General features: G+C 40.5%; 1 protein-coding gene across 8 annotated transcripts in view; it reads right to left on the reverse strand.

Annotated features, from left to right (window-relative positions):
• adgrb1a (adhesion G protein-coupled receptor B1a) overlaps nucleotides 1–13,984 on the reverse strand; it is a 135,039-nt gene that overhangs the window by 60,056 nt on the left and 60,999 nt on the right. For 3 of the 8 annotated variants that reach the window (XM_077575215.1, XM_077575212.1, XM_077575219.1), the window contains exons 4-13: nucleotides 13,539–13,700; nucleotides 13,099–13,278; nucleotides 11,804–11,968; nucleotides 11,523–11,687; nucleotides 11,222–11,323; nucleotides 11,010–11,116; nucleotides 7,644–7,838; nucleotides 7,111–7,179; nucleotides 4,613–4,721; nucleotides 4,224–4,367 (exon numbers count right to left, since the gene is read on the reverse strand). In XM_077575215.1, the coding sequence (XP_077431341.1) occupies nucleotides 4,224–4,367; nucleotides 4,613–4,721; nucleotides 7,111–7,179; nucleotides 7,644–7,838; nucleotides 11,010–11,116; nucleotides 11,222–11,323; nucleotides 11,523–11,687; nucleotides 11,804–11,968; nucleotides 13,099–13,278; nucleotides 13,539–13,700 (1,398 nt within the window). Of the gene's footprint in view, nucleotides 1–4,223; nucleotides 4,368–4,612; nucleotides 4,722–7,110; nucleotides 7,180–7,643; nucleotides 7,839–11,009; nucleotides 11,117–11,221; nucleotides 11,324–11,522; nucleotides 11,710–11,803; nucleotides 11,969–13,098; nucleotides 13,279–13,538; nucleotides 13,701–13,984 lie in introns of those variants that run through there. The other 5 variants (XM_077575214.1, XM_077575213.1, XM_077575217.1 and 2 more) reach the window with 5 other exon arrangements.

Below are 13,984 nucleotides of genomic sequence, written 5' to 3' on the forward strand. Positions count from 1 at the left end.
TTTCGTGGGCATCCGGGGTGAACCAAATGAGTCGTGCATGTACGTGTGTAAAGGAGATTATGTATTATGTTTCCTATTCATCTAAATTTAGTCTGGCATTTTTGAAATGCACATAAACCAGATTGTCTGTGTCCAACAAAAGAAAAACTTGCCTGGAGGTAACATAAATCAGTGATTCAAATAATTTCTTCAAAATGAGGTTGGTTTGTTTGAACAGTGCACTGCAAGCTTAATTTTGACTTTGTAGCTCTGTAAAATGGACAATATTTGCATACGTTGGGGGTGTCTATTAGAATGTGAAAATAGTCACACTGTAGGAACGGTCACTGAAGATCAGCTTCATTTTAGGTACCGGCCGCATTGGGCTTCATGACAGGCTATGACTCAGCCTGATCTTGGCTTTTACACTCACTTCACTTCTTATTTTTATTTATTTATTTTTGCCGGGTGTGTCATATTCTGGTTTATCAAAACCAGTTGGTGGGGAAAGAAATTCAAACAATATGTGGACCGCAAAAACAGGGGAAACAACACAAGCGGTCTGCCTTGTACAAACATCCCAGAGTCATACAACATGAGACGCCTCCCCCACCCGAGCCATTCAGACTACCTAATTTATGTTAATACCAACACACAAGCCACTGACAAAGCCTAACAGGGCTGAGATTAAAAACATCAAGGTCTGGCCAGAAGGAGCAGCCTCAGCTCTGCTGGATAGTTCCATGCATACAGACTGGGATATACATGCTGCATTCAAGACAGCCGCCTCCCAGAGTGATCGCACCCATATCAGCAAAAGCTGAAGCAGTTACCAAGATAGCCAAATGTACTGAGGATGTCGACATCAAAGAATGTTGAATCTGTTACCTACATGGCACAGAAGATGCCATTGTCTGCAGCAAATTAGGCTTATATGGATGAATACCCTCTTCCCCACCTTCAAACCTGCCAGCCATCAATCTGAGCGACCGCACATCTGATTTTAAAAGGGTCACCCTCGGAAAGCAGAGGGCCCAGACAACATCGTAGGACGGGTGTTAAAAGTTTGTGTTGACAAGTTGGTGAATGTCCTGACTGACATTTGCAGCATTTTCTGTCGCCGTCCCCAGATGCTCCCAACCATAATCCCAGTAGCAGAAAAACAGTTGTATCCTATCAGTAAAGTAACCAAATTTGAATTAGAAACATCCTCAAATCAGTCACACTGAGCACTGCACTATCAAAGCAAATGCTAACCCCCCCCCCCCCCCCCAAAAAAAAAACACCCAAAAAAATCCACGAAACAGAGAGGCTGCATTATAGTGAGTATATTATAGATGGCTATTTGAATTTTGTGTTAACTCTAAAAGTTCAAGGTTTTACTTTAGATTGCTTACTCACTGCAAGTTGAAAAGTAATTGTGAATACTTCAGCACTCACTTCTTTACTTAGGGTGTGTGTGTGAGTAGGGTGGGGCGGATTAGCCTGGAAACCGATAACCGAAGAGCCTCATTTTATCCAAGTAAGTACAGCTTTAGTAAGACAAGTGAGGGCCTAACCAAGGGTTGCGGATTGTATCCTGAGCCTCTATGACTACGTTTACATGTAGTCAATATTCGGGTTAAGGTCAGAATTCCGGTTTCTGAAACAATCGAGGTAACACGTTTATATGCATGGCGGACAGAGTTACTCCCGTTTACATGCTCATTTGTGCTCTATTGGAATATTCTGTTCGGCCCGCGACGCATGGACAATGTAATTACGTAAATAACGGCATTTCCGCTTTTGACTTACTATATGTTCAATCAAAAACATTATATTTATGTCACTCACCACGCTAAATAAAGTAGTCGGTTTCCTGCTCGCTCCAGAAGTGTGGTTCTTTGCTGCGAGCGTCATGTTTGTTGACAACGACTTGAGTATTTCCTTCTTTTTTTTTCTGGAGTTGAGTATTTCCAGTGGGTTACACGCTAGAAGCACGGACTTATATACTTGTATTTACTGTACGTGCATATAGGCACAAACGGTGGCGTTTTCGCCGTAGAGACACAAAATAACGTGAAAACGCAGTGGAGAAATGAATGTATTTAAGGGAGGCTCCTTTAGCGAGTAGTACGGAGTTACGTATACAAGTCGTTACTCCATAGACCAAGATTCCTTACGAATCAAATAAAAGAAGAAGAAAAGAAGACGAAGAAGAAAATAGCGAGCATGTGCTTAGCTAAAAACAATGCCCCATTCGATCCAGGTATTCCGAATACGTTTATATGAGCAGAAATTCCGGTTGGGTAACCCAGGGGTCTTAGTGAGGTTTTTAAAAACCCAAATTAAAGCATATTCGGGTTATTGCGCGTGTTTACATGGCCTTAAAAAACCCGAATATTGGCAATATTCGAGTTTTAAAAGGGTTAATGCCTTCATGTAAACGTAGTCCAAGAGTACTTGAGCAAGATACTGAACACCACAGTTGCTCCTTTTGCTGCGTCATCAGTGGATGAATGAGGAGACAGTGTTAAAGCTTTTTGAGTATCCTGAAGGTAGAAAAGCATTATACAAGTGAAAACCCATTTACCATTTAATCTTACTTGAAATCTCAAGAGTAAACTTACTTGCAGATAACATTCAGCTATCTTAATTGAAATCAGAGAAAACTTACATGTACTCATTTTGTAAGGCTAATTGAAATCTAATAGTTAAACTTACTTGTTATCAAGTCACTCATTAATCTTGCTTGAAGTAAAATACTTTGTAAGTAAACTTACTTATCTGTTGACCTAACTTTACGTTGTTCAGTGTTTTAAAATGACCATCCGGGTGGGATGGCCCATATGTTTCACTCAAAAACTCTCTATGTATTTTTTGATTAGGAAAATCATATTACCTAGCATTTTCAATTTTAACAATTTATTTTGGAGAAATAGGAAATACTCTCAAACCACCCCTTTCTAGTCAACAATATATTAAATTCAATCTAAAAGGGGTTGCTTCACTTTTTTTCCCCAAGTCGACCTACAGGGGATACGCCTGCCAATGCGTATGCAGAAATCCTGCGCCCTAAGCGACCATGATTGGCTGGAGGGTCGGCCCCTTCGCTGGACCTCCGGTGCTACAATTTTTTTCAAGTCTATACATCTGTCCAACCATTTTCTGCATCCTAGGGCTGTGGGCGTGCCGGATTTTTCAAAGTCTAACTTTTAAATTTTGTAAAGCCAATTTCCGGCGATTGTCGTGCAGTTGCCTGTCGTGACACGGAGCTGCATCGCTGGCCTGACATAATTAGTGTTCGTCCTGCTACGGCTGTAAAAATGGCAGGCGTCTTCATCCGAGGGAATTGCTGCATGTTGTTTTATTTAAAATTCCATACAGCTCTACCAACTGAGGCACAGTTGGTTGAGCAAGTTGTCCAGTGAACGAAGTGTTGGCGGTTTGAATCCTGGCTCTGATTGTCTGCTGTAGAAGTGTCCCTGGGAAAGACAATGAACCCTGATTTTCTACCAGTGGGTCTGGCAGAAGCCACCCATTAATCTCTAAATGAACAAACCAAAGATTTAATAAAGCTTATAGCTATGGCTGACTCAGGCATGGCCTGTACTATCTGTTAGTTAAGCTGCCATTTGCCTCAACAACTGGAAGAACTTAAAAGAAAGCACCGAAACCCTTGGCTACTCTCTCTACCTGTTCACATTCATATGTTGTACAGTAGTGTATGTCATCCTCCCTCCTTTTAGTTTTCATTCAGACTGCTTCTTCCTCTTCTTTTCCTTTCGGTTTGTCCCGTTAGGGGGGATCACTGTACGTCATCCTTTTTCATTAAAGCCTATCTTCCGCATCCTCTTCTCTAACACCAATGCACTGATGTTATTGGCAGGCGTTTTCCGTGTGATCCTAGTGCTTATGTCTCTGTTTATCAATGTTACAAAAATACTGCAGGGGACAAAAACTGACCTCAAAAAGGCGACAGCATGTCCCCTATGTCCTCCCCGTAAACTATGACATATAGCTATTGATATTGATAAAGCTATTGTGTTTCACTACTATGCTCCCCCGCCTTTTTTTTTTTTTACTTATCTACTATTTTTTCTCCTCTTCCTTTTATTTCTTTCGCCTGTGGGGGGGGGTGCTTTTACTTCCACAGGTGCAGCCAATAACTAAGCCATTACATTTGCAATTTATCAGTATTGTACATCAATCAATCAATCAATCAATCACCCTATACATAGCTGGTGTAGTGTTCAGCACTCAACCTGGCTTGCCTGTTAGCAGGATGTGTTTTGGGATGATGACTCTGTCCTCAGAGTTGCGGGCCCAATCCACCATTCCCCTCCAGCCCTTCATCGGGAAGCTGATATCGGCGTTACTCAGCATTGGACGCTTGTGGATGCTTAAAACTGTAACAGAGTTGACAGCTATTACACATACGAAGAATACCTTAAAATAACCGACAAGTAAAAACCTTGCCACTGATTGGCTGTAGCCAAAGGTGTTTCTAATCAACTTGCAGGGAAGCGAGCTGATCTTTAAGCAGTTAGTCACTTCATCTCCCCCCCCCCATTTTTTATTATTATGATTATTTTTAATATTGCTCTAAAAATCATTGCTCAAAAACTGCACACGAACAATTGTCAATACTTACCTAGGTTATCTGTCACTTCATACATGTCCTGAAAGTCTTTCATTCTCAGACCAATGACATCCACAAAGTCCTCAATCAGGCGAAAAAGCTCTTTGATGTTTGGACCCAGCTGTGAAGACAGTGTAAAACACACCCAAAAAGTTATTTTGTTCAAAACAAGGTCAATGTATCATTTTTATTTCTTATGATCTATGAATGGAAATTCAACTTACACCTTGGTATTTTTCACACTATAAAGACGACCAAACCACAAACCTATACTGTATGTCATAAAATGTGTTTTCATCCATAGCGAGACTTGGCAAAAATAAGAGGTGGGAGGTGCTGAGCAGGTGTGGCAATACCTTATTACCCCCAGCTCAGAGTCTGTATTTTGAGGGGTAACCAACCCTCTGCCTTTGAGAGGGGTTAGTTCTATTGCACCAAACAGCAACTCAGGGTATCCACCCTTTTTGGAGTGCTTGGAGATTCCCTTGTTCTGCTGGTGGACTTCCGTGGTCATGTGGGCAACGGCAGTGAGAGCTGGTAGGGCGTGATCAGGACGAACGGCAACCTTTGACCACAAACCGAGTGGTATTCTGTTAGTGGACTTCTGTGCTAGTCACGGCTTGTGCATTAAAGTGACATTAGACATTAGAATATCCAAACATATACTTGGCCGCGATTCAGTGATTGACTTCATCTGAGTCATCTGACTTACAGCCACATATCTTGGACGTCTAGGTGAGGGGCGGAGCTTTCAATTGATCACCGCTTGGTGGTTTGTTGGTCCGACCTGGCAAACCTTAAATGTATTGTGAGGGTTTTCTGGGAACGTCTGGCAGTGTCCCCTGTCAGAAGGAGTTTCAACTCCCATCTCCGACAAAACTTTGACCTCGTTCCGGGGAAGGTGGGAGACATTGAGTCAGAGTGGTTGAACTCTCCCATTCATCAATGACATCTTGCAGTAGAGCTATGTTATTGTAGTGGCTCACTGTGTAATATAGTATATACAGCCAACATGAACACAGGACTGAACTCTCTAGAGAAATAAAATGATCTGCATTTTACCACCAACAGTTTGATGTCCATCACCTTAAGTCTGCAAACCATCTGTTGCTGACAATGATGTACACTTCGCCTCCTTTGTTTTTGCCTGAGGCAACTGTGTGCTCTCCGCAGTGGACGGCGTGTGTCTCAAGCTGGGCGGCCGAGTCTGGTGTTTTGTTATTTAGAGCACAACATTCCCCGATTTCTCATTGGGTGGTAATCCTGGCTCTCTACTCATCCATCTTAATGTCGAGCAATCAGACATTGGCTAACAACAGGCTAGGCAGCTATTTGTCACTTTAGCCTAGCACGTAGGCCGCCTCTTTTGCCACGTCTCCGTATTGAGTATGTTGGCCAGCAGCTAAATTCATCACTCGGGCTCAGTGCATGAGCAGCGTGCAGACTTGAATTGATCCAATTCCGTAGCAGGAAGTACCAGTCAAGGAGGTCCAAAGTATGCTTATGATTAGCTTTTCCAAAAGCACTTCTTTATCTTATGTAATCCTTCCTTTATTAAATAAATTATGTTTCTTGCCCTATTTTGCCGAGTCTGCTTTTGGGTCCAAGATTCAGCTTTAACACCTTACTTGACAGATTATGGAGTAGTTAGCGAGTCTACAAACCCAACACAATAGAGCTGTGTTTTTTAAGTAGCAGCCGAGAACCTTGAAAGTTTTTTGAGTTTCTCTAAGGAGTGGACCAAAATCCCTCCAGAGCTACAGCATGTGCAAATGAGTTGAACAACTCCAAGAATCTCATCTCATCGTTATGCTTGCCACAAAGGTTTCTGTACTAAATAATAACATGTACATAGTATTTCATTCAGTAAAATCCATCGGAGACAGTTCATTTCTCCGTAAGCAAACAAATGTACATTTTTATCAGATGATCCAATAATTTGAGATATGTATATAGATCTGGAAAAAGAAATAAAAGACCACTGCAGATTTTTCAGAAATCAGCATCTCTACATATACTGTACAGTACAAGTTCAGCCATTGCAGTCTCACACACAAAAAACAACTGGACCGCTTATCCATATTAGGGTGCAGGAGCCTATCCCAGCTGTCTTTGGGCGAGAGGTGAGGCACACCTTGAATGGGTCGATAGTATATAATATAATTTTACTTGTATGAGTGTGTGAATAATTGGCAGTTGTCATCATTCGAATCATAAATATTTCTGAGCAGAAAATATTCGTAAGTAATATTTTTCAAACTTTTAATGCACAAATGTCTTCACAGTTATGTGTCCCAAACGGCATTTCATGATATGGAACATGTTATCTGAAGATGTCTATTTAATTTTTGGAGATGTAGAATTGTTCTCATGTCGCTTAATATGCCTTACCATGAAAACATGTATATGCATCTAAGTGTATTAGAAGTTCTTTTTTGGGGTTCTTCTACAAATTAGATTGAAGGGCAACACATACTGTACGTATGTAATTACAAAAAGATGACCATTACCAGTTGAGCTTCTTCCCATCGTACTCGGTTTTCTTCCATTAGTAGATTACTAACTGACTGGACAAAGTTCTACAACAGAGAAAAATATGTTTCATAATTATATATTTGGCAAATCAGAAAGAATATGATATACTATCAAACATTTAAAAAATATAAAAAAGGGAAAAAAAGGAAAAATCTTGTGGGGGTATATTAGATAAACATTCCTTGACAATTGTAGTAGTGAAGAAGTTCGACATTTCCATATTGGTATTCTATAAGAAACGAGTTTTATCTATACTTGTGGAAATATCTGTCTAAAGAAAACAGTTAAGATCAATTTAATCGTTTTGAGGCAACTTGGCCTTCATGTCAGCCAACTTCAAAATGTTATTGTCACTACAGTACTACTGCATGTCCACTAATTGAGTGAACACAGTTATGGTAACCATTAATTTTGAGAAAATATTCCACTTGAATATAAACATGTATATATTCACTGTTATCGCGATGATATAATGTAAGTGGGGAAAAGCTAGTCAACAAAAAATTACCCTCATGTCTGCACTGGTGGGACTGTAGTATGCCCTCCTGAAGATCTCAGTCATGTTCTTCAACACATCCAAAATGGCCTGCAAATCACCACTGTAGCTGGTGCCATCACTGGAAGTCACCCTCAGTTTAGTCATCACTTCAGAGACTCCATCACCAACAAGGCCTCGCTGTGCTTTGGATAAATGTTCTCGAGTCTGACAAAAACAGTTAGACCGCAACATTTTTGTTCATTATAACAGCATAGCATAAAGGGTAATTATTACTTACTGAGGTTTGCATGATGGTTGGTTAATTCGAAATTTGACAAAAATGGAAGTGAAAGTATATCTGCGTTTGAATTTGAATTTCTGAGTACGGATTTTGCAATAGAATGTTTCTTCCCTGTGCATCTTACTAAGTAATACTGCAAAGGCGTTTAAGTTACATAGTGATGATACATATTTAAATATTTATATTTTTAGTATTTCATTTGTGTTAAATAGATCATTAAATGTAGATGTAATGCGTGCTTTCTGAATAATGAGCATTGACATTTACATGTAACTGATTTTGATGAATTGTTTTGTATTCAGTGAGTTATATCAATTTAACTAACAGTATTGGCAATCACTGTTGTTTTTGTTCCCCCCTTTATTCTCAGTCTTTTGGAAAATCTACATAGTATGAGAAATGGTGGCTAAGAAAGTAGCAATGATAAGGATAGTTAAATAGGAAATATTTATTTGTTTGAAGGCTGGTTTCGCAGGTTTCACCGTGGAAATTTTTTCTTGCACAATGATGTTAAAAAGTCCAAATAAAATCAACCATTATTTTTCATTATTGTTAATTCCGATGCAGCTGACTCTGAGTGTAAAAAAAAATGGCTAAATCTCCAAGAAGCAAATGAATGAGACATTCTTACTGGCCGAAACACTTTGCCACTCAAATCAGCTCAATTTTGTTCATTCATTATGCACATTGAGAATAATTACAGCTGAAACAAAGTGCTATGCATAAATACAAATAGGATGTAAGACAATTCAACATAACATAATTTAGATATAATAAAATACATTTGCCTTGGTAGTGGAAGCTAGGGTACACTAATCATCTTCTTTTGTATCCACAAACGTGTCACATCTTCATACTGCTGTATCAAAATTGTTCAACTGTATTTGTCCAAACATTCAATTAAAATGTGAAATACTATGAAACATTCACTACTCAAGATCTGCTGCAATTCTGTGAACATTGTAAAGTATTATAGTAAAACGTATCCTGTGACAGCAGTACTTGAAACCAGAATGGAAAAAAGATAACACCTTAACCACTAGTCTGTGACTTACATAACACATTTTTATTGACAACAAAAAACACTCACAAAGCTGAACATTTTTTATAGGTATGAAGAGGTAACAAATCTGCCACTACTGCCACAGCTAGTCTTGGGAACCAGATAATTGCAGAGCCAGTTGATCGGAAACATCGACTACTTATGCTTCCAATAAGACTGTAATATGACTATTGGTGCCTTCTATAACTGGCTGGAAGTTGGATTAATTTTGAATTGCCACCATATGCGGGGCCTACCCCAGTTCAAGCTTGGCAGGGGGTCTCTGGGATTGCGGCCGTTATCTGTCAGTGTGGTGAGCTCCGCATGGGTGTTTTTCCTTACATGGTTTCTCTGTGCCCCACCATGTTCTTTTCAAGCAGTGTTCTTCAGGGTGTGTGTGTGTGTGAGGATGTTTTAATTGCACAGCACTTTGCATTGCATTTTTATGTATGAATGAAAAGTGATATATTGATTTGATTTGAAATATTCTTGAACCTGTATTGAATTTTTTGTTGTTTCTGTTGCACTTTTTTTTTTGGGGGGGGGGGGGGGTAAAGCGATGTACCAAGAACTTTTGATCCCATTATTACTCAGACCTTTCTTCAAAACAACAGTTAGTTGAACATAGTCTGACCATATTTAAAGTAGTTTATGCATCTAGTTTTGCTTAGCACAGGCCTCACACAAGTATGCGATGATGCAGAGAGTTACCATTGAGTCCACAGGTGCTCTGTGTGCATGCATGTGCGTGTAGCCTTGGATGCGTTTCAGAATTGGGTACTCAGCAAACAGAGGCAGATCAATGAGACACAGGTAGAACATGGAACCTATAGTGTCACCCTTATTAGCCTTGCCATGACACCATTATAAAAATGTCCACACAGCAAAAAACTAAAAAAAGAACGAATGGCTTTCCAAATTGGCAGCCCCATTTCCATACTGGGCGTCACCTTGTGTATAAATAGTCACGTTTGTCTAAAGAAAATTGATTCTCTCCTCGGACTTTTTCCGGCTGAGATTAAAATCATTGTACTCACTGTTGCCAGACTCATGCTTTTGGTGTCAAGACAGCTGAATAAACTAACTTAAAATGACTAAGCTTATAGTCTTAGATGGTTCTGGACCAGAGGATGTGACAAGACCCTGATTGATCTGGCCAACTTTGGGTCCCTGCCTGCTCAAACTGTGCACTCTCGCATCAAATTAGCGTGCAGCCAGAAGAGGTACACTTTCAACAGCGGTCTGATCGACACATACTTAATCAGGTCCAAGGCCTGAAAAATGTAATTACCCATGCTTGACTATCAATGGCGTAAATGTGAGTGTAAATGGTTTATTTTCCTGTGCCAGAGACCAATACCCTGCCTCCTGCCCAAAGTCACCTGGGATAGCCTGCCCATGACCCTAATAAGGACAAATTGCATGGGAAATGAATGGCTGTGAGGTTGGCTATGACAGCGGAAGAAACACAAAATGCATAACGTGCTAACATTATTTCATTTTTAACCATAATCATTTTTACATTGAGCAGTTCCAGAAAAACATGATAAGGTGATGTAAGGAAAAATTATATAGGTGAAATGAGAATTATGGACAGCAGGCTTTAATGCCAGGCCAGAGCACAGAATTTCAGTATTATATTATAACATTGACATTAAATTCCAGCCTGCTAAAACTATCTCACAAATTGCACCCTGCAATATTGTTCCAACTAATATTTACAACATTTTTAAGACTTAATTTTTACATCTTGAACATGATGATGATGATTCTTACAATCCCTCAATATGGTGGGTTGAGCAACATATGTGATACTATTTTCAAATAGAAAATGGAAAGACAATGTTTTATGGTAATTGTTTGATAAGCATGTACTTACATTTAGGTGGATTTAATATGATCACGGTCTTATTTGCTACTGAGCGAGATTAATGATTTATGTTGACTTAGTCCCAGTACAGTATGTTCAACCAAAGCAGTCCGTGGATCACATCACTGCTATTTACACACAATGGACAATTTCATAGCATCAGCTGATAAATATGACACTTACCAAGGTTTGTATGCTGCGATAATCATTGGAAATGCACTTCATATAGGTCGGATTCTCCCAGTATGCAAGACCCTCCTCATCAAGGATGCAGCGACGCAAAATCAACCCTGTGAAAAGACAGATGTAACTATAGTTGTATATTGCCAATGTGTATTGTCATTTTAAAATTTTGATTGGATAGTAGGTTGTGTGTTTTGATGGCCGAAGCTTACCCATTGCATTTGGAGGACATCGGACTGCTGCTGTATCCCCAGCAGGAGTCATCTTCCAAACAACATTGGAATAGGTGTCCTCGCCGCATATTTCATGAGGTTCTAATGGCACCAAAATATAAATCAATTTGTTGAAATGGACTATGTCATCAGAAAATCATATGCACTACCAGTCAAACGTTTGAACACTGTTTCTCATGCTATTGAATGATAAACTGCCGAAACATTTGACTGACTGTTTTTCACATTTCCCAAATGGTATCCAACCGAGACAGTACACAGAATGTAACATTTTACTTACCCGGGCATCTTTTTTCATTACAGTGTCTGACCTCTTCTCGTTCTCCAGGGCAAGACTGCCCCCCAAAAAAGGGCCCATAACAAATTCTGTTTCTCTGCTGGCTACCCCCACCACAAGTCTTGGAACACCCTGACCACAAAGACCAGGGCTGCCACCTGCCATCCACTGAAAGGACATTTGCAAACAACTGGAATTGGTTGATGGACACACAGGAGACATGTATATAAGGACAAGCATAACGTGAAGAAATGCTAAATAAACAATCATGGTCTCTCCCTTACCAGGGCACTCCCCAAGGAAGCACTCAACAGTCTCAAGCCATTCTCCTCTGCATTCAGAACCTCCGTATGAGGGGCCATTACACTCTCTCGTCCGTTGCATGGTACCATTAGAGCATGAAGATGAGCAAGAACTCCAACTTGACCACTCATTCCACTCGCCGTCCACTGAGATTTGTTAGGACAGAACATTTGCAAAGCACAAAAAGATATCAAGTTAGGTGTGTCATTACATTTTGGCAACACTGCGGCGGTGACGGTGTCCACATAGCTGCAGGTGACTAATAAGGCAAACTTAAAAGCTGTAATACAGAATTTCTGTTAATATGTCATGTTTTCTGCTGGAGGAGGAAACACCTTGTATCGTGTTTATGCCACCATGACGCCATGATCTATACCCCACCCCGGCCAGTCAGATCATCTCTCGCGCCTGCTTTCCTTAGCTTACACCCACCTCAAATTGCAGGACTGCTTTGAACAGACACACTGGGGCATATTTGAACCCCAGGAGCTGGAAACGTTCATAGGATCAGTACTTCGTTCTGTATTGGGAATGTGACTGTGGACAAAAACATCCTGGCAATGTGTGTGTGTGAGTGTGTTTTTAGTAGAACAGTACTACAAGTTTTGGAAGTGTTCAAACGAAAAACGAACGCAAATTTGAAAGACAATAGAATCGGTACTGTACATAAACAACTTATAGGCCCCATTAGCTGGTTCACAAGCCATTTCTAGGAAGAGTTCCAGTCATATGGAAGACAACCTGTCTGGCCATACTTTCCAGGCATGCCAGAATCCCAGGAAGGCAAACAACATCAGAAAAGTAGTTTTAACTTGCCACGTAATAAAGAACATTAAGTGAAAAGTGCTGGACAATCTGCAGTCGTCAGCTTCATAGACCTCTTTCTCACCTGGAGACCAGTGGTGCCATTATGAATGCATTAAAACAATTCAGCAATCACTCCTCAGGGGCAAGCCAAAAGGACCTTGAGCAAATTTCTATTTTGCTGCCAGGTTGATTTGGGTCATGATGTGGTAGTTCACAGAAAGGAGGCTATTTGTTACCACACTTTGTCAGTTGGTTTGAACTAGAGCTGTAAGTTCATTAAAACATTTAATTGCATTTTCCTTTGTTAACTCTAATAAATTGCACTTTTTTCAACACCCCTATTATTAGAGAGAGAGAGAAAGAGAGAGAGAGAATAGGAGAAAAAAAAGCTCAGACACTTCTCTAAATTAGTTTTTGTTTCGGATGTTTCAAAAACTTTTACAGATAACAGATGCACTGTGTTTCTCACCTGGACAGACAGCTATATTACAGAATTTGGTCTGTTGCTCTGGACCCTCACAGGGTTCTCCTCCAAACTGTGGAGGGGTGCAGGTTCGTGTTCGGGCTCTCAAACCTCTGCCACATGTTGACGAACATAAACTCCATGGTGACCATTCATCCCAAGCGCCGGCAACTGCAAATAGAGAAGCTGCAGTATGATTTACATACAGCAACACCCATATTATTATTGTCAAATGCGTCACAATTTTTTTTCCATGTTCAGAATTTTTGATCCAATGTTTGTTGTTGAATTCTTTTATCTTATAGCCAACAAATATTTTATCCACATTGAGGGCATATAGTCTGCTGAGTAGCCGATTGGGTGTGTTAGAATGAGTGCAGAAGCATCAAGGAGAGGGCTTGGCGAGTGCAGGGAATTGGCTCGATGGACTGGGAAGGGGAACTTACCTGGACAAACAGCAGGGTTGCAAGTTCTCTGCTCTTGCAGTGGACCACTACATTGGGTACTGTACGAGGAGGAGACACAGAAACGAGTGCGACTCTGCCAGCCCTCCCCACATGTAGCAGAACACACACTCCATGCTGACCACTCCTCACCTGAGGTGGAGTCTATTGAGGAGGAAGGGCGGGGAAGAATGGGCAAGTAGAGAAAGGAGAGGGCCATAACTAATTAGCATGCAGGATCGAGCCACTGAAGGATTTGTGTGATGGGGGTAGTTTCTTGCCATGCTACAATGCAGCAGCCCCCTTGAAACGTGCCCAATTTTTCTAAGGAGATCAGGTTCTTCAATTCCACAGATAATATAAAATATGTTTCTTCTAGAAATGTGTTGTAAGCATTCAAACTTTTAAGTAGGACACTAGCCCAACCAAACTGGCCAATGGCCTAAGGA

This window comes from Vanacampus margaritifer, chromosome 9 (genome assembly GCF_051991255.1).
Source record: "Vanacampus margaritifer isolate UIUO_Vmar chromosome 9, RoL_Vmar_1.0, whole genome shotgun sequence".
Taxonomy (NCBI): Eukaryota; Metazoa; Chordata; class Actinopteri; order Syngnathiformes; family Syngnathidae; genus Vanacampus; species Vanacampus margaritifer.